Source organism: Anopheles coluzzii, chromosome 2, assembly GCF_943734685.1.
Source record: "Anopheles coluzzii chromosome 2, AcolN3, whole genome shotgun sequence".
NCBI lineage: Eukaryota > Metazoa > Arthropoda > Insecta > Diptera > Culicidae > Anopheles > Anopheles coluzzii.
The window spans coordinates 23,678,875-23,704,007 of NC_064670.1; the positions used below are offsets into that span (position 1 = coordinate 23,678,875).

The following is a 25,133-nucleotide window of genomic DNA, read 5'->3' on the forward strand; positions in this document are numbered from 1 at the left end:
GTGCCGCTGTGCGTGGCTGCAAGCCGTCACACGTTTTTGGGTGCGCACACCCCTACGATCGTGCCCCTTCGTTTGCTTCCTCTGATCGCATGCTACGCGCTACGGCACTGTCGTCAAGGTTTTCGGTCCGCGGTTTTCAGGATGCACGCACGCCGTCGGCCCAAAAATAGAGTCAAATCCATAATTTCGAGTGCAAGGGCAATGCGTAACGAAAGCGAACACCCGAAGCGCGGGCGAAGAAGCAACGCAGCCACTATCTAGGTCCCAGGTTGCAGGCACACCGACCCAGTGTAAGTTAGAAGCGTGGAAAACAGTGTCTGAGGCCAGTTTTTCGGGGTCGGTGTGTGTGTTGCGATGGTAACTGGACCGTTACGATCGTCGAAAAGTGTTCAAACGATTTGAATGAAATAAATGATTTAAAGCAATATTTTGTAAAGTATTAGCAAACTGCTATCTACTGGTGCATCAGCACAGCCTGCAATGCGTCAGTCAGTGAATCGGCTTAAAAACTGCATTTTTTTCACACACCCCACACTCACACAACCATCTCATAATGCACCGATCGGATCCGTACGCAGCTGAGCGTTGCATCAGAGTGACAAAGGGATGGCGTGTTAATTGACAACGGATGAAGACTCCTTAAAAGCATTTCAAGTGATGGCATCCGTGATTATGACGGTTCGTTTGCTTCCCCCTCGTTGCGTTGCGTTGGTTTGGTGCCCTGTCCCGGATTCTTAGGGGGGAGTGGACAGGCTTATCCCAAATAAAAAACGGGGAAATCTTGAAGCATAAAACGGTCTAGATCGGCTCAAAATGTAAGAGCGGAGAAGAAAGAAAAGACACCTTCCACAATGTACGCAGCCGTGGCTTAGCTTACCATGGTTGCGGTTAGTTTGGCAGGGGTTCTTTCATTCGGTTTACAATACTTTGCCTTATGAACGGGTATCTAAAGGCAAATTCAAAATTAAACTAAAAACTCACGTCTATGAACGCTTTTTTAATGTTCAAATTCCAAATGACACACTTTTCCAAACATGAGAGTGTTCATACACATTCTCCGGCAAACCCTGCAAGATCGCTGCACCAACCGCCATCTGCATTCTGCACCGCCACTCCCGCCCACATTCTGACGACACAGCACGCATAAAAACAACGACAACGGGTCGCATCTTTTCATTCCGACTCCCTGAGGCTGTCCCTGGCATGCACTCGGTCGCCAGCCAGGATACACGCTTCCCTCAAGTGCAGCCAAGGGTACACCCGGTAGCGAAGAAGACGACGCTCCCGGAACGCACGGGTGCGGTGGAAAAAAAGTGACCGCTTGAATAATGGGAAACACATGTTGGGCTGCATGCACACACCAGCCCGGGCGATAAATTATCTTCAGATCAACCACACCACCACCCAGGGCACCGCGGGCTACGAGTGACGATCAGCGATGGAAAACCATTCGGCAGAAGAAACTACCGAGATCGACCAGCGCTAGGCATCACCTTGCTCTGCGGTCTAGAGAGGTGGGATGGGGTGTCGTTGCTTCGCGTGGAAAACCCCTAGAATGGACGGATTTTCTGACTCCACAGTGTTGATGTCGGAGATTTACCAGAATCGGGTGCAACTGGGATCGCACTGTACCGCAGTGTGTGTGAGTGCTGGCAGTTGACATTGAATTCTTCGTTTTGGACTAATTTTGGTGACCGCGAAAGAGCAAGAGAGAGACACATAGCGAGACTCGTCGAGAGGCAATGAGAACACGAAAGAAACAGGAAAAAAGAAACATTGTATGAGTGAGACGCTGATGCTGTGGTTGCTGTTTTCGGTGCCAGATTGGATTTGGAATCTGGATCGGTCGTAAGACAGGCGAAAAAATTAACCACAAACATAAAACAAACCCCGAACCAAGTGCCCGGAAGGGGAAGGTGCCCGGGTGACGTTCGTGTTTTTGTGTGACCTGTACTTAAGCCACACACATGTGGTCCATATGTGTCGTGTCTGGCACGGATGGGGGCATTCCTCGACAGCGTCGGCTCCAATGACGGCGTACGGAACGCAGACAAAAGAAATTGAGAATGTGTCCGTCGAACTGGACCACAGATGCGACGGTCGCGTTCCGAGACTGGCGAAGTGCATTTTTTAGCTGTAAATAGATCGTGGAATATTTAACAGCAACGTTCCAATTTAGCAAAAAGAGCTCAAAACTACCACCGAAATATGGCAGACGCGTTAGGTCATCTCAGGCTTTTGCTTCAACATTCAGTTTCAAACGGGCTTGTATCTTCAAAAGAAGCAATTTCCCGAACAAAGATCCTAACAGCGTGTACCAAGCTGTATCCTCCCAGAAAACCTTGACCAACAAAACCCATCTCAAAGACCCACACCCGTCTACATCCTTTGCTACAATAACTGTTAAAGGTCATCCTCTACCTGTGTGTGTGTGTGTGTCCAGCTACATCCAATCCACCGTTCCTCGTATGGAAAAAAAACCAATCCCCATTGTATTGCCAAGTCCCTCGTCAATCAAAACCCCCAAAAAGAATGTTTCTCATTTGACCCTTTTTTTCTAATCACTTTCAATGCTGACCTCCCGGTCTACGGGAGGCCTTACCCTTACGCGATTGAAGATTTCACAGTTGTCGGGGGATTCGATACTCAATTTGGGATGGTCAGCTTGGTGGATGAGATTCGAGGCAGCAATCCGACGATCATCCTCCAGAGGACCTAGGAGGACGACCCCCGCGGTGCTGGCACGTTAATCGATTCCTGGCGATCGAAGGGGCTAAGCCTTTGGTGCTGGTGTTGTTTCGCAATGTCCAATAACAAGAGCGGATACAGCCCAGCAGCAGAGCATAGAAGAAAAAACGGAAACTTTATGCCTTATGGATGCACCCAAAAGCAATCAGATCTTGGCTCCAATACGGGGTTCCTAGCCGATCGTAAGACAAGAAGCATATGGTTGAGTGCGCGATCGTAACGGAGCCTTCCTGGAAGAGCTAGCTCACCCTTCGTCAACAGCATTTCCGGCCGCGTCCGGGCGAGTAAGAACAACGCCCCCAAGTGTGGGAGAAAAAGAGAGAGCAAAAAGGAGGAGAAAAGAAATCTCCCCAAAGAATATGAAACGATCAATCAGATCAACGTCCCGCGAGATGTCCGGATCACCTTCGCCCGACTGCTGGGACATAATTGAATTAGTGGGCACTAGAGCCTCTCGTCCGCCCCTTCCACCGAGTGAAAGCCCAAACTTGGCGTCCACTCATCAGGCGCGTTATCAAATAATGTTTCAATTATATCTGACCGGGTCCGAAACACGAATGCAAAGAAGCACGAAGCATGAATGAAGCAAGCACAACGATCGAGAAGCATGAATGAATGGAAAGCCCGTCCGACCGCCTCCTGCCGGGTGTGAGGGAGGCAAGAGCGTAAGCTCGTTTTATTTTCTGAAATCTCACAACAACAACAACCAAAACCTGTCCTGTCTGAGGGCCGCTCCCAGTGCTGGGTGTGTTATGGTACACCGTCTCGGTGTCTTGCGTGTCTTGCGCGAAGGTGTTACCGCGCACGGCATCTCCCCGAGCGCGCGCGCGCGCACACACAAACGCAGCACAATGAATCATGGAGGCAATTAATCATCTCGTTATTGAATAATGATATTTCTGCAGGCGTGTAATAATGACAAACGAAAGACCAGCCGCGGATACGGGTGGAGGAAGCACTGGTAAGCCTGTCCGAATACGCGCTGTCCCGCTGCGGTCCGGACGCGAACGCGCGCGCGCGCTCGCGCTGGGAAGGTCGCCCATCTCCCGAGGGAGCATCGCGACGTCCCACTGACCGGTTCTGCTGTGTGCTGGCTTCACTCGAGCAAAAACAGGAGTGTCCCTGGCATTGGAAAATCATCGAAACGCTCCAATCAACGGCGATAAAGCCGCTTACCAGGGGGAGTGGGTACCGTGCGCAAGGGGGATCATGCTGGAAGGTTTACTCTTCCCTCCATTCCTCCCCAAAACGAAAGACCATCGAAAAATAATTACACATCTTTCATCTGTAACTCTCCATTCCGAAGCTACCACCGGGGGACGTATGCCAGGGCCACACACTGGCTGTGAAAGGGTGGAGAAGTTTGGACCATGTCCGATGAGTCTGGGGCAAGATTCGAATTAAGAGATTAAGACACAGTAGGGAGAGAGAGAAAGAGCCACGAAACTTCGCAAAGCCGGTATGGCACGGCGCAAAAACGAAGTAAAGGAGAAACAAGAACCAAGACTTGGCGGATATTGACGCTCGTCCAGATTTGACCAACTTCAACTTACCCCCGCGGGACATATGGACCTACGGATAGATCGGAGCAGGGGAAGGGCAGTACTGGTAACGAACATAATTTGAATATCAGCCTACGAGGATCAGCGCACACTGCGGAGTGTCTCGGCGCAGCGTGTCTGGACGGTCGGTCGAGGTCTTTCGGGACGTCGACGTCCACTGATCAATCGGTCTCACTACACTCCCCCCCCCCAATAGCGAGCACGCGTCTACGTCTGGGTTCGGAAGAGGGAGAGGCAGCAGTTGGAGCTGGGTGGTAGCCATCAGCAATCGATCAGCTGTAATTTGGACGTTTAATTCGCGGACGCGAGTCGTTGCAGGATCGGATTAAGGTCCAACGTCCGTATCGTGTTATTCCGTCTTACCTGGGCGAAGCAAACTGATCGAGATGCTTTCTGCACACACAGACCGTACCGGTCACGCGAGTGAAGTGTAAGAGAGACGAAGAGAAAGAGAGAGAGAGAGAGGGACAGAGAGTTGGCTAGTTGGGAAAGGTCATTGGGAAATTTGATTTGGGACATCTTTGGAAGTGTGGAAGGGATTTCTTTTTATCGTTGTGCCGTGCCGTTGCCCAACTGATTGAGGCTGCCGGCTCCTCTCTTAGGAGTTTGGCCTAATTCTTCTTCGCTCCAAAACTGCCCATCTTGTACCCGCTACCTCGCGCTGTCCAGTTCGGAGTGCAATTTTATTGTTCTTCAACCTCAACCTCGGTGCAAAAATAAAAGCAAAAAGAGTCATACACCCGCAAAGCTCCACATGCCCGTCAACTTGGCGAAGATCGCCAACCCGTGATAAACCCTTCTGTGTGTATATGTGGGGGTGGCGGATCGCAAACGTGAGCAAAAACGGCAAAGCTCGCGGGGCCACCGATTTCCTCTTCGCGCGGTAGTGGACCACATCCAAAGCGCACTCACGAACTGGCCGATCTAAACGCGCGATCGCAACCGGCGTGAAGATGTTCCCCCCGAAGCGTGATCGTGCGCGGCGACGCTGTTTGGGACATGCCTTTCTAATGCCCCTTTCCCTCCCCCTCTCCCCAAAGCCTGTACCGTATGGCGCTTTTACTCTGTTTGCCACATCGCGGACCGAAACATGGAGCGACTAAGATTTGGCGGTTTTTCTGTGGGGCTTAGCGGAAAGGTTAGGCCCCGTACCAAAGTTCTGAATGTTGTAAAAGTAATTTCAGGGAAAAATTGCACATTTTCATGTATAAATATGGGGCAAAGTATTACCGGAAATATTTATCAGCTTCAACAAGTCCAAGCGCTTGTCTTCAACCCGGTTGCGAAGCAAACGTACCCAAGTTTCTCATAACAATCACATAAAGCATGATTCTACCCTAAAGCATCTTTCCCCGGTACGCTTGGCTGAGTCAGCAAGGCATTCAACAATACGTTCAAGACCCCCAACACACCCCCACAAGACCCAATCAACAAGCGAAAGCATTTTTAATATCACATCGCGTCGCTCTTTTGCAAACAAATCCTGTAAAACGTGATAAACGTGAAGTTTAGTGTTTTATTGCATCGCTCTATTACTCGGCTGCAAATGCATTCACATTCGCTGCTGCTGCTGCTGCTGCTGCCGTTTGATGATGATGCAAACAGCCAAGCATATGAGCCGCCCGTACCGAGGCTCGGTGTGGGTGCGTTTGTTCTTCGCGCGAAAGCTTTTCTTTCGGTTTGCCGTTGCAAAAAACAGAAATTCGGGAGAAAATCCTTCCCCCCCTGTACGCATGAATGAGCAGCCGTGGAACGCTGCTGGAACGGTATCTCGCACACACTGTGGAGTGTATTACATTTGCCTGTGTGATTGAAATTCTTCCCAGCGCGTACACGCGCGTTTATTGGCGCTGCTGGACGACGAATCATGAGTTCTAGAATTTGAAAAGAAAAAATCCTATTGACATAATTATATTGTACCAGTTGGCAGCAAAAGAATTAAGGCCAACATAAGCAAACTCATTTCCTGTGCCAAACCGTTGCCTTTCACGCTCACCAACCGCCCAAAACCATCAACGCTGCAAGCGCGGCGAGCGGGCTTTGGCAACACATCGGAATTGCATCGGCACGACTTTCCAATCAAGAGTGCAACCCACTCAAACACACTCTCTTTGCCGATTGCCTTTCGAAGGCAAGTGGGGTTTATGGGATCATGGATTGTTGTTGTTGTTGTTGTTGTGGATCTTTTCTGGGGGGACAATTGCGACGGAAAGGAAGTTGAGATGAGTTCAGTACTAAGATGCTTCAACCAATGAGTTCATGCTATATTTTGAGTTACTTTACACACAATTAGTCGTTGAACTAACCTCGTGCTGCTACTGCTGTAAATTGCGTGGTTTATCGTTCTGACCGTGTTTGTTTTCCAATTTGGTGCCCTAAATCATTGACGCATTATTTTAAGTATAATACTCCCATCACCATCTATTAACTCACCTTCAAATGATGCTCCAACGTTATGCTGCCGTTTGCTCATAAAAATTACGTTCACTGCCACCCACAAAATGTTTGCTCTCGGACGGAGAAAGAAATTAAAGCTCTCCCCTCGCCGACCGGGTACCGACCGTCGAGGAGGTTCACTGTAAATAAAAAGTTTCACCAATAAAACTGACCTTACTGAACGTCGGATTTGGTAGCGAAGGAAAGCGCTCGCCGAACCGGCTCCAGGAACGGGAAGTATAACAGTTCGGGGAAAGAAAAAATCCTCACAAAAAAAAAAAACACCAAGTAACCCGCGACCGACCGACCACGAACAAGACAGGCCAACACAAACTAACGAACGGGAGGAAAAAAAAAACGGTCCAAAAATGAATGCCGCTGGTGTAAAATGGCCCCCCCACAACAGTGTCAGAAGGAGTCCGTCGCGGTAGTGAAGTCGAAAAAAAACACGCAAAAAAAGATCGTTAAACGCTGTTAACGATTAAAAGAAATTACGAAAGAAAATCAAGAAGCCCGCGTGTCTGCGACGAACAGGCACGGCCCAGTCCCGCATGCTTTCTTTCCCCCCCCCCCCCCCCGCACGGCGAAGGCAAAAAGGACGATAAGTCTGTGATAAACTCCTCGTCCCTCGCGTCTTCGCCTCGCGTGACGGCGCTTTTCCACCTCCCTCAAGCGATGAGCAAGTGTAGTACTACAGGCACGGTGACACAACCCAAGAGCGGGTAAAGGGTAGCGTGGTACGGTAAGCGCTGATATCAACAAAACTCCTCCGACGTTTCATTCAAACTTCGCGCCACGGTGGGTGAGATGGCAACGATTTTTCCCCTCCCGCAGGTAGCAACCATGCAAAGAGAGCTTTTCTGCAAGAGAACGAGAGAGCCTTTACGAAAAAAAAACCCCCATTCCAGCGCACCGGGTACGGTGGGTCCGCCTGCGCATGTGCGCACCCTCGAAAAGGGGTGAGTTCATCCCCTCCACACAGCAAAACTGCCCCGGTGTACGCGGTGGGCTCCACTCTCCGGGTCCGGTGCGGGGTTTTCGCGCGGTGTTGAAGCTAGAGAGCCCTAACTCCCCTACCTTATGCTGACCACCACCACCGAAGGCTGGTCCGAGGAACCCTTTGCTGAGTTACCGCGGGCGCGCAACATCGCGTCGGCTGTGTTGCGTGGCGCTCTGTTATGTTGCGGACGGGACCTTCTGCGAAACGGAAGGGTGAAAATCAAACAAAAACAGGGATAAGCAAAACGGATTTTCATTCGATTGTATGAAGGGGTACAATACAAGCCGAAAATGGTTAATGGTAGGCACTGGATGGATGTGGTATGGAAGCTGAAATAGAGGGGTTGACGTCCACCACAGCGCGGTACGACTCTAGAGTCCCTTTTTGGCATTTGGATGTTAATGTGTTTGAAGGAAAAGGATAGCGGAAAAACGGCTGGACATTCGCGTACGGCAGCGTACACGCATGTGTGCTGTACACACTCATATTTCCTCCTCCGAAATGGTAGAAAAAAAGGGGAAAAAGAAAACACTGTGAAGCGTGTGTGAACGGGAAAGCCTTCGCAAGTAGAAGGAAGGAGGGAAAATCGGGCCCGCCGTTTTCCACTCACTTTTCAACAGCAAGCGCAACACATTCGAACTCGGGATGCTGCACTCGAGTCCCACACACATACAAACTCGCACCCGCGTTCGCTCTTTCTCTCTCTCTCTCTCTCTCTCTCTCTCTCTCTCTCTCTCTCTCTCTCTCTCTCTCTCTCTCGCTCTGTCGCTCTGTCGCGGGCACTCACTCTCATTTGCATCGCGGGCTGGCGGAGTTTCTCCTTCGCCGCCGCACTGTAGTAAAAACAACCAGCAGAGATGCTGGAAAGCCCACACGGGCAAAGAGACAACGGACGCACACACTAAACACACATCGCCACCACCCGCGTCTCCTTTGTCCACCGCGACAACCCTCGCGCCCTTTGCGCAATGGGCGCGAGCGGGAACACAAGCAGTGCTCGCGCGCGCGAGAGAAAAAGACACTCGACACATACACATACAAACACAGCGAGCAAAACAGGACAGGCCTGGGGTTGAGTGTGGCCGGCCGTTGTTTTTCCCTCCCACCACCCTCGGCTGTATGTGTGTGTGTGTGTGTGTGTGTGTGTGTGTGTGTGTGTGTGTGTGTGTGTGTGTGTGTGTATGAGCTTCGGCGTCTTCAGCGTTGTCGCGGTCACCCTTGCGTCGCCGGCCCTCTTCCGCTGCTGCGCTCGCAACAACAACCCCCTCGCACAGGCGGGGCAGGGGTTGGCTTGGTCGGCTGGCTTGGTCGGTCGGTCGCAGTGCAGTGAGTCGGTGCGGCGGACGGTCTGTACTAAAAGGCAAGGGCGGTGATATAACGACCGTACGCTGCCAGACATTAGATGCAAACGGACTGTCGCGAAGTGAGGATGTCCAACCGTCGGTCGTCGATGCGTCTAAGCAGCACCGCAACCAGCAGCAGCAGCAGCAGCATTAGCAGCATTAGCAGCTACACCAGCACGGCACAATAAATTCTCGTCGCTTTACGGTCGCGGTGTGGTGTGTGGTGTGTATGCGCGCGCGCGTATATGTTACTTCTTCGCACGCCGTTTTGGGGGAAGCGCAACACACGCACAGCTCGCGCGTCGCGCTGCCCTTGTCGTAGGCTGGGCCGTAGAGAGTGGCCGGCCGGAGTGAGCAGTCAGTCTGTCAGCCAGTTTCCTGCGGGCCGGTTCGCTACGTGTACGCGCGCACGGTCGCGGGTGTTGTTGCATGAGCTTGCCTGACCAAAGAGTCCAGCGCAGCGCGAAAGGATACATACGCTCTGTGTTTGTGAAGTGAAGATGCAAAGGAAGAAGCTGCAAGAAGGCAAAGCAAACTGTTGAACAGTGAACACAAGAAAAAAAAAGAAGAAAGTTGCAGAAAAGAGGAACAAGAATTACAAAACAAAAAACATGTAAACAATAATTGTGCAAGTGAAGCAAGTAAACAGTAGAGGAAAACACCTGACAAAGGAAGAACGAATAAATAGAGCGGAATAGCAGCGGTGAAACACAACAAATCAAAACACCACCCGGGAATGTTTGCAATAAACAACTAAATCAAAATTATTTAGAATCTTATTTTGTAAGAAGTTGTGCATCGTAACAACAAAAATCAAGTGCGTAAAGTGTACAAGTGTTTAATAGACTGTCGAAAAAGATAAGAAAAAATTGTCTCATTTAAAATATTTTTTTTTTGTGTACAAATCGCTTGAACTGTTTGAAAAGTGTGACCGTGAGTGAAGTCAAAACAAACCAGCAGAACAGCAGTGTCGGTGTGCTGCTTCTTTAAACGACCGCGAAAACATTATGATAATGTTGTGAATCAGCCGGTGAAAGCACCGGGCCAAACAGAACGAGGATAACAAGGAAGCAGTTTTGGTGAATGGACCAGTCGTCAGCCACCGGTACGCGCCACCTCGTTTATTCTCGCGGACGCGCGCTTTGTACTTTCAGGCGTATTTTACACTCGCGCCGTGCTTTCTGCCGCAAACCGCTGCGCCAGTGACAGCGAGACAGACACCGTTCAACAGGGAAGGCGACGATAAAAAGGAGGAGAAAAAAAGGATCCACAACAAACTCGCGCCCTTTCTTGTCCTTTCCTCCGTTGAAGGATCGGTGTTTGATGGTGTTTTCTAAAAAAAAAAAAAGAAATTGGTGAATTACTTTGTTTGTCTTCCTGCGTGCAATTCGTTTGCGAAGGAAAAGGAGTATGCTAATTAATGAATGAGTGCGAACTGAGAAGAATCCAATTCGTTCGTTCGTCAAAGACAAAAACAGGTGCAACAAGGAATCATTCGCTGTTGGAGTGTACGTTTTAAAACAACAGGAAACGTGTGGAAAAAAAGCAAAAACAAAACAGTACTGAATGTGTGCAAGTGAGTGTACGTGTGCAAAGTGCAAAGCTACATGAAAGTAAAAAGGGCAATTTTTGAATTCCCTCCAAAAAAGCTCTGCTAGATGAGTGCAAAATAGTAATAATATTAAAGAAAAGTTTGTTCATGATTTACGGTGAAGAAACTGAGCGTACAAACAACAGCAGTGCATCTCGAAAGTGTATCAGTGTTTGGTGTAACACGATTAACAGTGCGTCAAAACGGGCCTGCCGGCCTTTGCTGGAATCGACCGCCCAACACCCGACATCACGATCTCCAAAATGAGAATCAAAATGCCAGCAGTTCGAATCGCACAAGGTATTTATCGATGGTTCACTCATGCTTAGTTCCACTCGGTTAAAGGGATTGTTGGGCTTGGGACAGGACACGAGTGGGCGACGAATTTTTAAACAACTAACCGTACCGTCAGTGTGTTCCCTGTTCCTTGGGACTGGACGAACGTATCGAAGCCTAGGCCTGGGGATATTCGGTGGTGCTGCTGCTGCCTGGGCAGCACTAGCTGGGCATGTGTGAGATTACACGAGCCGGATTATAGTGCTGAAGTTTGAGTGTTGGGGTAATTAATATGGCCCTGGGACGGAAGTGGTTAGAAGGTTCGGGAAGGTTGAAAGGTACACGATGGTTTGGAGAAGTTTCTCGCAGATATCGCTTCGAATGGGGTCGAGTGAGATGAGTTTTGTGAAGATGTGTCAATGCGTGATGTATGTGCGTGAGTGTAATGTGTAGGATTTTTCAGAAGCTTTCTCTTGCACATGTCATTTGAAGACATAAAATGTTATTTAAATCAAATAATATTGTAAGAAAATTGGAAAAAAAAGTTGAAGCCCTTTCATCGTCCAATTCTGTTTTGTTGCGCAGAGCAGAAGAAATAAAACACAGGTTCAATCAACCAAATAAAGCCATTATTAGCTTTGTGCAGGCTCGATGATGCGTAACCCTAAGGGGCCACTTCTAGCCACAATATCCGTTAATTCGTGGCACGCGAGCAGAGCGAGTGCTCACACATACACACACACACAAAAACCTGCCCGGATCAAACCCCGGAATAAAGAGTTTATGTACATTTTCTTACCCCATTCAAGTCGCCTTCTTCATTGCTGCCCTTTTGCATACTTTCCAGTATCCGAAGGTATCCGACCGGAAATGACCGTCGGTCAGTCGGCACCCCATTCTGGTGAAACCCTACCCATGCTGTTGTAAGCTGCTTGTGCATAATGTTCTCAGCTCAAGACACACTCTTCTGAAGACACTTCCCGTTTGTGGCGTTACGCTGCTGCACCTTGATAGGAGCAATTTATGAAAATTTGAATAGGCGCACCTTGTTTATGACGGACATGCAGTGGCAACTGGGGCAATGGTTGTACAAAGTCAAAACCCCTTTTGTAAGCGTAACCACAATGAAAGGTCCTGTCCAATGACCCATAACCCCTTTCGCTTTGAAAAGGGGATTTGTTCTTTTTGGCCAGATGGTTACCGGGTTTTGTGGTTCACGGGATATCTTGACCATTCAAAGCAAATGTCTTCATACGCAGTGGTCAACACACTGTCAAGAGATGGCGTTTCTTTTGTATAATAAACACATCACACAGCATTTAAATCCCTTGTGCATAGCCTTGTGCAATAGTGTATTGTTTAGGTTCTTTACAAATTCTTAAAAAAGGGCTTTAATTTGGACCGTGTATGGCTGGTATGGTTCTGGAACGAACACAACGTTTCTGGAACCGAAACGAAGCCACAGTGTCAGTTCGATGCATCTGCCTAATGTGTTGTTGTTTTTGCAGTTGGAGCAGCAGCGGGAGTTTTATCGACCCCCCCCCCCCCCCAACCCTCCATTACGTGCGCACGTACATATGAGTCTAGAATCCTTGATGCTGTATCAACAAGACCACTGTGTTTGGGCGTCATGTAGTTGGCAAACAGCTCCCAATTGACGTAAATCACAGTTTGTTCAGGCCCCAAAGCAGGAGACGACACGAGCCTTGCCGAAGCCACAGCCTGCTGCAACACGTTTCTAAACAAATAACGCATCATCTCGATGTTTTGTGTCTTCGATTATTCCTTCTTTTTTTCTTCTTCTTCTGTTGCTGTTTGACGATGGAGATCCCCGTTCCCTAGCAGCGTCCAAGTTTTCGTGCCCATCGGATTGAAAGTTTTCCACGCGCGAGTTTCTGTGTGTGTGTGTGTGTGTGTGTTGTTTGCACAAGTTGCGCTATCATTTGCGTACTGCGCGTTCTTAATATAACCGTGGAATTGCTACTGGACTGTCCAAACAGGGTACGGACTTTGTTTTCTGTGCGTCACCGTCCGGATCCGTAACCGACCCTGAAGGTGTTACACATTGGGCATCTTGGGCTTTGTTGGAGCGCGCGTGTTGGACACACAGCCACCGCATAGAGCTGTTGACACAAATGAACAATTCAATTCTTTCCGTTTGAAGGTTTTTGTTTCCAGTTTTTGGGACAGCTTCCAAATCGGAAGCTTCTGCTAACGCGTTTTGTTACACGGCAAGCTGATAGTAACGCAGGCGAGATGCAGGCTTCCCCGAGGGACCACCCAGGTTGGTGTGAAACGTTAATGGAAACGGTGTAAAAACTATCCTTGCAGATCGTTCACCTTTCTGTGGTTGGTTGCTTGACTCCTGATAAGAAGGTCCTGGAAGATGTTGGACCACCCGTAAAAGGTGCTTGAACCCAGTCAAAAACAGGTTCTAGCGCTCAGAAAAGGCGCATTGTGTGGTCCCGAGAATCCTTTTTGCTCACTCAGAACACAGTCTTTACACATACACACACATACACTTTAAGCTTCAAAGTGCGCCGTTGCACGTGTACCGTGGTTTGCGTATGTGGTACGTTGCGTACAACTGTTTCCTATTTTTTTGTACCCCTATACTCCACCCACTCCACCGAACTCTCTCCCGCACTCGACGCGCCAAAAAGGCTCTTGCTTCTGCAGTACAGCCGTTTTCCCGGTTGTTTTACGATCGCCGCAGCGTCATTGGCGCCTGCGGAAAATGTTTGCTGCCCCCGCCAGAAAAGGAGTCGCTTCTGTCGTTGTCGTTGGCTGTTTTTTTTTATTGTTATTATTTGCTTCGATCGATTCCCAAGATTCGTGACCCGACCCGACGTGCAAAACCCGTGCTCAGGTCAATCGCTTGGGGCACACGCCATCTTCGGGTCGAAGCGTCCTTCTTTATTTTCTTGCTTCGTTCCCCAACCCAAACAACTCTGCCAACCGCACTGGCGTGTACGGGTTTTTGCAGTTGGACAGCGTGCAGGTAGCAAATTGGTCAGAACGAGTCGGTTTCCCACTCCCCCACGCTGTAGCTCCTCTGCGCTGGGGCAAAGTTTGATCGATTCTTGTAATACAATTTATCCGCTCAGGACACAACTGGGGAAGGGGGTGCTCGTCTCCTGACGAGCGGTGTGTTACGGTCACGTACCCGCTGCCCGTGTGGACATCGCCATGGCAGTAGCGCCCCCCACACCACCACGTCCCCCAATGTGTGAGCCAATTTGTGTGTCCGTCCAATCAAGGACTTTGGCACAACTAAGGGGTGGCACGCCACAGTCCAAACCACACAGAGGACATCGGCTGCGGGGGGGGGGGGGGTCGGGAGGAGAGCATATACTGTGCCAACATGTACATGTATCGGGCAAAACTTTTCCGACCACCACACGGACGGCCTGATTGGACTTTGGATTGCCAAGATTACCCCCAACATACACACACATACATACGTTCACCTTTTGGCTGAAATGGCCGAACAGGAGAGACAGAAAGAAGGCTTGAGATGAAGATGAAAAAGAAGAAGTGTGTGTGTTCGTGTTAGTGTTGGTGTTTTTTTTTTCTGATCCTTTACCGGTGCTCCATGTCCATGGCGGTGGCCATCCATTGAAGTGTGTGCGCGTCGTCCGAGTGCGCGCAGTTGTTTGCGTCCCGTCCCGTGTCGCTCTTCTGTCACGGACCTGCTGGTGATGGCCACTCGAGCGCACCTCCACAACCCTACACAAATTGGGGAGGGGTTGGGAGCACATGGAAGGACTTCGTCTACTGCAGACCCGGTCATCGTTCCCCTTTTTTTTTGTTGGTTTCGGTCTCACTGGCTGTCCCACTCGCACTCCACCATCCCATAGCCCCTGTCTGCTGTCCTGTTGGATGTGCTTCATGTGGTTTGATTGGCCGGAGGCGGGAACCTGCGGGTTGTTGGGGGGTTGGAGAACTGTGTTGTGTGTTGTTTGTTTGGTTGCTGGTATCGATTAAATAGAAAGAAAGCAAATGCGAGGGAGCAGGTCCAGCTGGATGCGAACCAAGCCCCAAACCAAGCAGGCAGCGATCAACAAACCAACGAACCATCGCGGGCGTCGCCGAGTGACGTGTCCTTCCGTGTCGTCGTCGTAGTCGTCGTCCACTAAAATGGTCCTAGCCGATTGTTTATTCCCTTCCGCTTGGCTTGGCAACCTGAAGAAGGAGGACAGTTTGTTGGTTGTTTTTACCCTCCCCTAACCCCCAATGATCCCAATGAAAATTCCCAACCAAAGATTCTTGCGCCTGGGTACTTCTAGCACACTAACTGATAACATCTCATCACATTCCGTGCCGATTCCGTGCCTGCCCGTGGAGTTGTGTTCGGAATTTGATTCCCACGCTTTGAGGGCAAACACTGCCGGAGTGCGCACACATTCCTCACATTCCGCGCCGCACCGGAAGTCCCACATTCATTCAATCAATTTCTTCAAATCACACTCCAGCAAACAAGCAGCATGCTCGAGACACGCACTCCGCGGCGGTGCTTCGAGTTCCGGTGGTCAGCAGTGGTCGTCCTGCAACCGTGCGCTTAACCAACCAAATTGACCACTTGATGTGGTCCTTCCTCTTCTTTGCTCGAACCTCCTCCCGGGATCGGCAAGGAGCTGCGCTTGCATCTGCTCTGATTGTGTGGCAGCAGCGCTAAACAAAAGCCCCATACCCACACACTTCCTTTGTTGTTTGGCGATTCGTGTCCTTTTCTTCCTAGAACGAACGGGGGGAAATCCGCAAACGGCCAATCGTTCGTGGGAGCCTCAATTATTGTGGAAATGGCTCACGCTAATTGTGCTATTAAAATGGGGGAAATTATGCTTCGATGCTTGTTGTTTTTTTGTTCCCTCATCATCGTCCTACAATTCATACGCAGGGAGGCATTCATACAAAGCGCAAAGTTTTAATCGCCATCGATCATCGGCCGTGCCGTGCCTTGGGTTGGTCCAGTTTGATCGTTAATCCTTCCTGCACAGCTCCCGCTGCCGCGGTACATTCATCATTGTTCCTTCGTTCCGTTTCGAGGCAGCGGGCCCAGCAGCACAAAGGCCCGAAGGATGGATCGGAGGGCCAGCAGCAACGTTAAGCGCAACGATTAAGCACAGCACAGAACGCACGGCAATAAAACACCAAGTCAAGCTGACCAAAATCACGTCAAACCGTTCCGCGCACGAAAGCGAACCAGCGCAACAAACCAAAAAGGAGGGATGATGAAATAATTATACATACACATGCCCCTTTCGAAGATCGAGACAATCGGGTCCTGAACCGGGGGCCCGGCCCGGCCCGGCCAGCCCGACCGGAAGAGTGCATGTGAATATGAATGAAGTGATTTCTGTCAGCCCGAAAGGCGACCTTTGCTTAATTTGAGGTCAAGATTTACCTCGCCCGTGTCGTGTGTTTTCGTTGTTCGCATTGCTTTACATTGACTTCTTCCCCCTTTGTCCCCTTGTCCGCGTGTATGTCCCGTCGGGCCCGGCCGGTGAAGACGATGAACGTCTTGTAGTGCGCGACCCTTCAGGAAAAAGGAAGGGCCGGTGCCGGTTTTTTTTTTTCGTTTGTGGATTTTTCGATTCCCTTTTGATACCCGATTTTTCCACGTCCCGTCGCCCGTTGCATTGGACGCGGTCCGCAGGTCCAATGCGGTCCCTTTTGCTGCGCCGTGATATAATTCGCGGTGTAATTCAATCTGTTTGCGTACCGCGCGGACAATGGACAGAAACGGTCCCAACGGCACAACGGCGGGTTCGCGGATGTTTTGATCGCGCCAGATCGCTGTTTCGCGGGTTTTTGTTCCTGGACCCGGGATGTTTGTATTGCTGGGATGGTGGTGACTTTTTGACCGCACTGTCGACCCTCGTAGTTTCTGGGCGTTTTGGGGCGGATAATGATGAGCCGTACTGGACGCTCGCGAAGGATCAAACCCTCATCGTTCAAACGCTGCCAACTATAGCGCTCCAGCAAGTACGGTCGCCCTTCACCGACCGAAAAGATGCGTCATCCGCAAGCCGCACATGCATGCAAATTGCAGCACCGATGCAAGTGATACATTCTCATGCACCCGGTGCACCAGAAAACACCGTCAACGGCAGCATGAACAGCACTCATCGATTGATTCGCTGGTTGATTGATGAAATCATTCAGAGTAATTAAACGCACCGATCGGGGTTGGGTAAGCACCGCCAAAGGCTAATAACGATAATTAAGTCGCCGAGCATACGGAAGCGGAGAAGGGGTCTTTCGGGCCGGCTGGGAAGTCGGGAGTAAGTCGGCCCAGAGCGCCCGCGGATACCACGCGTAAATCCCTTTCCCGAGCCCGGTCGGCCCAGGGTCAGGGTGCAAAAGGTAGCGTTCTGCAAGGGGTTCTAGCTGTATGACGCGCTGGCTCGCTGCATGCTATCCTTTTGTCCTACGCTGGGTGCAATTTTGGACCGAAATTATCTCCTCCGCCAGGCAGGGACAGTGATGACGGGGTTTGTGTACGTCCAAGCGCCAGCAAGGGGAAGGGCGATGATTACTCATTGATGAAGACACGGTTGAGAGTTAAGTGCCGGAGTTACTCATGACTTGTCGCAAACAATCGCGATCGCGCGCTTGATTGGAAGCTGGTTCCCTTTGCAGTGCGACTTGTTACTGTTTTACGTTCCAGAGTACGTACACGTACAGACAAGAAGCGACGTTCTAACCAGTTGTGATTGACTCACAGTTTCTAGTTTTGTTGCTGACATCGCGCAAATCGAAGTCAATATGCTAGATGATAGCAAAAGTCCCTTTGCCCTCGTCAGTATCGCGCTGGGCGCGCTGACTCAGCCCCAGGGAGATTGGTTCCGATGTCACCGTAATCCAGTGTGTATGAGTATCTGTGTGTGCGTTTGTTGAATGCTCACCCCTTCTGGGTAGGTCCTCCGGTATCTATCGGCACTGTGCAACACCATCAACAGTCGTGCAAAAATCGTTAGGCAAAAAAACAAGAACCTGTGACCTACTTTAGTTTGTACTTTAAGAGCGTGCGGGCGTCTATGTGTGTGTGTGTGTGTGTTTCCGTTTGTGTGCTCTGTACACGGCGCTTTGGAGTACAGGGCAATGTGAATGTGCTTTTGTCATAATCGTCTTCACCCGTCACCTGGCTGACCTCGTTGTTGCCAGCAATTGGTTGTGCTCGTTTGTTCCCCTTCCTCCAGGCTCGTAGTGTGCCTCTTGGTGTGCCGGAGTTTGTCACCGTTTTTCGGGACAACATTTTCGGTGAACCCTTCTGCACACTACTCCACAAACTAGCTCGATGCTGAAGTTGTGCTTACAAATGTTGCTACGATAAAGTCCGGTAATAATTTGACCAACTGCTTTGTGTCGCTCCGAGTGTACGCCACTTGCGTCATCGCCATCGTGCACGCGCATTAGCCAAGCTGTCAAAACACGTGGACCAGCAGAGGCTCACATCGAGAACTCGGAAGAGCTAGAACAAGCGCAGCGAAGTTGACGGACAACGCCGCCCGTTCTTGTTGCGGGTCAGGTTCTTTTTTTTGGGGGGCCTCGCGCAGGTCCAAGCCCGGGGCGCAGGTAATGAGCAAATATTGGTTTAATTACAAAACAAACGAAACACGCCGACGCGTTGACGTGGTACGCCCTGTGTGTGTTGCGTGTTGTCCAAAACGAACGACCGACCGAAAAGAAAAATGGTCCAACGCACCACCACCACCAACAGCAAGGGAGAAAATAAGCACGAATTGGCCTCGTTCCCCGTCGTGCGAGGGATGGTTGGGTGCAACGAAAGGAAGAGGTTCTCCTCTCTTCCGGCCTCACTTTATGACCACTTGCCAACGGTGTTCGATGTCTTGGCGGCCTTGTTTTTTTCTTCTGTTCATGCTCCTTTCCTTCATGCGCGGTCCCTCAGGCCGTTGCGCTTATCGCTAAACTGTTGGCGCTCCCATATTGCCCCGGAACGGAACCCGCCCGGTGTGCACGGTGTGTTCTCATTTTCTGAACCCTGCCCAGCCCGGTGTGCCAAACCGGTGGGGTCGATTCTTTGTTGCTTTTATTTTGTGTTTTGTTTTATCGTACGCGGCTCTTGTCGCGCTTAGTCCGCGAGTTGTCGCGGTTTGTTTAATTTCATTCGCGCGCAATCGCGCAATACAACGGGCGGCATTCTTCAGCAACGCGACGCACACACACACAGTGGGGCCCGATGATTATTTCTCCCTCGCCACGGCCAGGCCGTTTATCGTTTTGTTTTGTTTTTTTTTTTTCTCCGGTTGGGGAACGATTCTTCAATTTCAAGCATTTTTGCTGAGCATTTTATATTTTTCCTTTTTCGGTACGGCACCACCCCGGCCCGAGGAGTGGTCTCGTCGTCGACCAGAAAGGGAAGATTGAAACGCCATTCGAAGGGATCATCATTATTGGTATTGTTTGGGGTTTTGATGCGAAACGATCCAGCGCCCACACGACGCAACTCCAAACGATCACCTACGAGTGGGGCAATCTAATTGCACACCTTGGGTAAAACGGGACGAGGGGAGACTTCGGATGGGTCATAAATTTTTCACAAACAAAGCTGGGCCACAGATGGACCTCCAGCGGGGTAAAGGGCGCGTGGGTTTAAGCTCCAAATCTGCGCGATCGTCATCTTTCGGCGGGATTGACTAGCAAGACGATGCCCGATACTTCCGCCCGGTGTTGGTGGCACTGAATGAGGAGTTGCACTCAAAACAATTGAAGGAATGATGCGGGACGGAAAGTGTCAGCAGAAGCAGTAATCGAAGGGGTCCAAAGGGGGAACGCACGGCTGAAGTACAAATCGTTCCATTCTTTGACGTGCTCTATTTATTCTACCGGTCATTCGCTTGGCCAGTGTCAAATCAAGCGTGAAGAGCGGAATTAAACAAAAAACTATAACCAAGAAGGGACTGCCCTGTTTTTGTTTTCCAATACGAATATTGATCATAAGGTAGTACGCACTCAAGACCGAATTATTTTAAAGTAGTTAAATAAGTTCGATTTTGCATACAACCTTTTCATCACAAATTTTTGAAAGATACACTCTCTTTCTCTCTCAATCGCCTTCCCAAAACACATTTGAAACCAAACCTGCATCAGGTCTTGGTTGACAGGCCCAAGCGGTGTCCCAAAAAAAAAAGGGGGGCCAAAACGATATCGACCAAGCGGACCTCGGGTCCACTACCCGGTTACTTTGCCAACCTCTCCGCCAGCTGTCCCACACCACTTCCCCCCCTTACGGACCGTTTCGTATCCTTCACCTGCCTGCCCGTTCTTTTCCGCACTGTGGAACGATGGTTTGTTTTTCTCTGCTTTATTCACGTGACCGTGGCCGGAACGTTCGATTTACAGCGTCGCCGTGGCCGCCCCGTTGTCCCGTTGGCATGGTGCGCGACGCTGTTCACGCTTCGGCTACTTCCGGACGGTGCAGGCGGGCCCGCACTCACAGGCGCAAACCGCAGCCGGAGAAACGGCACTTCGGCGGCGGCGGTGGCCAGGTGCGACCTACGCTCGCGTCCCATAATAACTGTGAATATTTTCCGCTTCATTAGGAATATCGTCCGTTGCCGTTGTGTGTGTGTGTGTGATGTACTGGTGTACTGACCTCCGGAAAGGTTTCGATTCGCTGTGCTGCCAGTTTCCAAGGGAAGTTTGAGGCGAACACCACCGAGGTCTAGAGGTAGACACAATACAAGCATGAAGCATGGAAGTTGTGCCAACGTTAGTGCTACCGAGTTGAGTTGAGAAAACAGGCAATATTTTAGTAGATTAATATTCCAATACTCTGCTTCTGGAGCTTGTGTTCGCTCCAGCATTTTAATCAAATCTAGCAATTATAAGAACACACCGATTCGATATCACTTCGCCCCTTCGGTTCACCCGGACGTGAACTTCAATCGCTCGTCACACGATACAACGCATCACAGTTTGCCAGCGCGTTGCACCGTTCTGGAGGAACGCAGCCCAACTCTCCCGACCACAGACAACTGGAAAGATGAAGACGCGCTTCCGCCGGCACGCAATTGCGACGCGTGGAAATGGGTTTAATTTTATGTAAATTCTGCTCAGCTTCTCTCGGTCACCGTCGAAGCATCTCTAATGCTCAAACGGGCATCACCACGACGCAGTCTTTCGTTGTGCGCATTTTTGCGGGGCTTCCGATGCACCGTCGCAAGTTATTAGTTGAATCCGTGAACAGCGGCCGTACACAGCGCTCTCGGTCATTTCTCGGTCGCCAAGCGGCTGCAGGCCAACGCGTTGTTCTCGAACCCCTCCAAAAGGGAAGGTTACCGGAGTTCATCCCCGCTGCAGTTATGAGAAATTGGAACACATTGAAAGAAGGCAAGCCGGCGTGGATGCGTGGAAGGAGCATCGCTAACCTATAATCATAAACCTATGGGGAGAGAGCTGGGAAATTGCGCTCTACTCCAGTTACCTTCGAGTGAGTTTGGTGGACGTCAAATCCTTTCAAGTTTTCGCGGAAGAGGAAGATGCGACGGCAAATTTTCCCGAAACTGTCCCGGTTGTCTTTTTGATGTTTGCTGCACAATATCCCGTGGTGTGGTCGCGAATTTGACGGCATCATGTCCTTTTCTCCGCTGCTGGCGGGTAAGCGCCCGGAACTAATAATTGCCCGATCGGTTGCTAAAGATTTTCTAACCTCGGACGTGTACGCGTACGTTCTTCTGGCTTTTATGAGTCCTTTGCTGCGGGGTGAAGGAGTATAACAGGGCGTAATTTTGGTAGCAAAATATTTCAATAAAACGAGAACAACCCTTTCGAGCAGGAGGATATCTAATATTGGACTTTTAATCGACCGAACAGCTCTCGCCTCCGGTACAGTTCTTATCATCTTACCGTCTCTATATGGCTTTTGTCCCCTTTACGGTGCAGTCGCTGATAAGTCCCACGGACGGACGGTGATATTGGACACCTTGCCTCTGATTGGATGTAATGGACTCATGTGTGTAATGTCGCACCGCATTGTAACGCGCGTACAAAATGTCCGATCAAAAGAGGGCAGCCCAATTAATTCCTCCGGGTCACACCTTCAAAACCGTTGCGACATGCGGGACCGTTTTTGCCCGTGGTTCGCTGCGTCCAACGTCTCGCCGGAGCTGTTTATTGTTTGACGCCTTGTTAGCGTTCGACTGGAGTCATGTATTTACATAAAATTGCACGAGCACACACACAGGCACACACATTTTCAAAGGCGCGAATTAAACTGTGTTCACCCCTTCTAATTTTGTGCCCGTGTGCCCGTCGTTGGACTTCGAGGTCCTTCAGTGCGGGTTTTTGCTCGGTTCTTCACACACACACACACACATGCCACCGGACACCGGGCGTTAACAATGGGCGTCTGGGAAGTCGGCGAGTTGACGACGAAGCGCGCAGTTCGCTGACTAATTTGAATACTCGCTTTATGATTTGGTGGGTTGTGGTGTTTGGTGGCCACGACTGCCCGCGAAGCAGAAGGAAACCAACGCCTGGATCTTAGGTCTCGCTTGGTGCTGCTGATGGTGGCTGTCTCTCTCTCTTTTTTGTTCTCTCTCTCTCTCTCTCTTCTTTGCACACCGTAAATGCGTGTAGGTACGCGCAATGTGTCGCGCAAGGCTTTGCGCCACTGCGTCGATGTTCCACGGGTGGCCGAAAAAAAAAGCGAAAGAAACAAACGCGCGCAACACCACCCCGCGAGCTAGTTCGGTCGGGGCCGACTGCATGTGTACGTGTTTGTGTGTGTGTGTGTGCGAGTAAAACGAGCGCAAGCTTTTGATTGGCTCGCTGCGTAAAGAAATGGTGTACCGGTCGCGATTGGGTCCGGGGGCCGCTCTCTACACAGTGATTGATGGCTTGGGCCGCTCGATTCGGGCAGCCAAACCTCTGCGTCCCCGCACAGCTAGCCCAATACGAATATCTAACGTTTCTTATGGGGAAGGCGCTTACTATTTGATTATTCGCGCGGCACCAAGTTTGGGCCGCGCTACATGCGAAAGCAGGTTTTGCCTGGTGTTGACCAGAATCCACCGCGTAATGATCGACGCAAGGACTCCCGACGACCAGTAGTAATCGATATGGCACCTGCCGGGGGCACTTGCGGGGACTATCCATGTGCGCGTGCCACTTTCGAGAAGGTTACGCAAAAGCCTCCATGTCCGTGGAAATTGGAGTAGCGCATCTTAGACCCGGTGGCCCGGCTCTGTGTGCGCAAAACCGCAGCAGAGTCCGCCTTGGTGACCCTGTTGACGCTGGCCGGGACGGAGAGGCGCAAAAACAAACCACCACCGCACGGGCACCAGATTGCGTAATGTTGCTAAGGGGCAGATCGTAGTAGCCGGTTTTTTTTTGCATCGAAACTCCGATCAATTACACCGCAATTGGCCAACTCGGCGGGTTGAGTTGCGTTACATTGCAAAAAGACGCTTATGCGGTAGCATTTGCTTGTTGAAACATTTGAATTTTTTAAATTTGTAATATTTCTAAAATGCTTTTCCGTTTTCTTTCCTCACAGGTAAGCCTCTAACTGCCAATCAATGCTGTAACAACGGAACGGTCTTTGTAAGTCAGTGTAAAATGTTAGCTTAATTAAAGGAAAAAAAAAGTTTGTGAAAATCATACCACTCAATTCATCATTCAGGCTCACGAATCAAACACATGCTGTCATCGTTAAAACTCTACCAACATTCGCATTCGTGTCTGCCCATGAAATCAGTGAGCATATCGGTGCGTTTTTTTCTTTCGTCCCATTGCGGCACTGATGCTCATTTGCGCGACGTACTGCCGAGTTAAAACTTATTGGCAATCCAACAACAACAAACAAACAAAATAAACCCGTCGATGCGCGCCTATGCACATTTGCTAGCCCTCTGCGACTTCCCTCTTCCCCAACAATCCCCTTTCGAACCGAACCGGAGTACGCCAAACCAACATTATCCCATTATCTCCGCAGAGTGAACCGAAAATTCGCGACAAACACAATGCAGCTGCTACCATGGCTACCGCGGAGCGAGGCAGCGAGGGCAAGCGGATGTTCGGAATGATGATGCCGATTGATAAGCTGCTCGGAGTGTCCTTCCAATGCGAAACGCCAAAAATGTTAACCAACCGATGTGTACCAGCGCCGAAAAGCAGCTCGCCCGCTTTCCAATTGTCCTAGCGCGACACTGGTGAACTGGTGACTATTTTCCACGGGCTTTCCGTGCGCTCCCTGCCGTGCGGTCTCTGTCACATTGGTTTTGCGGTTGTATGAAAATTGACAAAAATAGAGCAGCGCTTCAGCGCGAATCGGTGCGGAACGCTTGTCAACCAACGGTGTGTGTGTGTGTGTGTGTGTGTCCAAACGAGCCCATCCAGCAAGGGTAGGTCAATGGAAGCAGCAACAGCACACACAAAAAACTGCCCTTAATGAAAACTCTCGTCCTGCACACGGAACACGTTTCCACGGAAGGACACCGCGGTCGGTTTTGTCGCATTTGGCGTGGACTGCTTTTTTTGCGTGTGTGTGTGTGTGTGTGACTAACACAAAAAACTCATGATTGAACGACAAGTTTGAGGTCGAGCGGGATTCGCGTGTTCCGTACGGTGGGTTTTCGTTGTTGTTCACACACAAATAGACCATCACATCTGACCAGCGGGTTGATGCAGCGGGTGGTATGAGTCGTCACTCGTCAACTCTCAGTGAACCGTGCAAAACGCAACGATCTGCCCATCACTGCGGATAATCATCTCAACAACCTTGCCGCCCCAGAAGGGTTGCGGAAGCCACTCGAGAGGGTTTTTTTCGTGTGTGCCAATTGAGAAAGTGTGATCTGATCAATCCTTTGTCACTTGACCGGTCAATGTGATGGGGTTTTTGTGTGTGTGTGTGTGTGCGGTTACCACAACCGAAAACGATGCATGCAAGGGCCTTTACCGTTGCTTTTTGACCTGAAGGCACCCTCTTGGAACTTTGCTGCCATCCAAAATTGCATCCGTGTCTAACCGCTGAACACCCCAAAAAAAAGGGACGTTTTCAACGTGAGTGCATCGTGCATGCACTTGAAAAAGGGATTTTTAATTAAAAGTAAGCGCTTAGATGCTTCCCAAAGCGGTGTAATAGCGGTGTTTAGGGTGGTGGAAAATCTATTGGACAGGAAAAGCCACAACAAAAAAATGGTGGCTCG

The 25,133-nt window shown here is 50.2% G+C and overlaps 1 protein-coding gene across 2 annotated transcripts in view; it reads left to right on the forward strand.

The window, feature by feature from the left end:
• The first annotated feature begins 8,299 nt into the window (after positions 1-8,299).
• The window catches only part of LOC120949429 (B-cell lymphoma/leukemia 11B), a 66,814-nt gene continuing 49,980 nt past the window's right edge, over positions 8,300-25,133 (forward strand). For both annotated transcript variants that reach the window (XM_040366730.2, XM_040366731.2), the window contains exon 1: positions 8,300-10,980. In XM_040366730.2, coding sequence (XP_040222664.2) covers positions 10,944-10,980 — 37 coding nt within the window. In that variant the 5' untranslated portion in view covers positions 8,300-10,943. The remainder of the gene's footprint in view (positions 10,981-25,133) is intronic.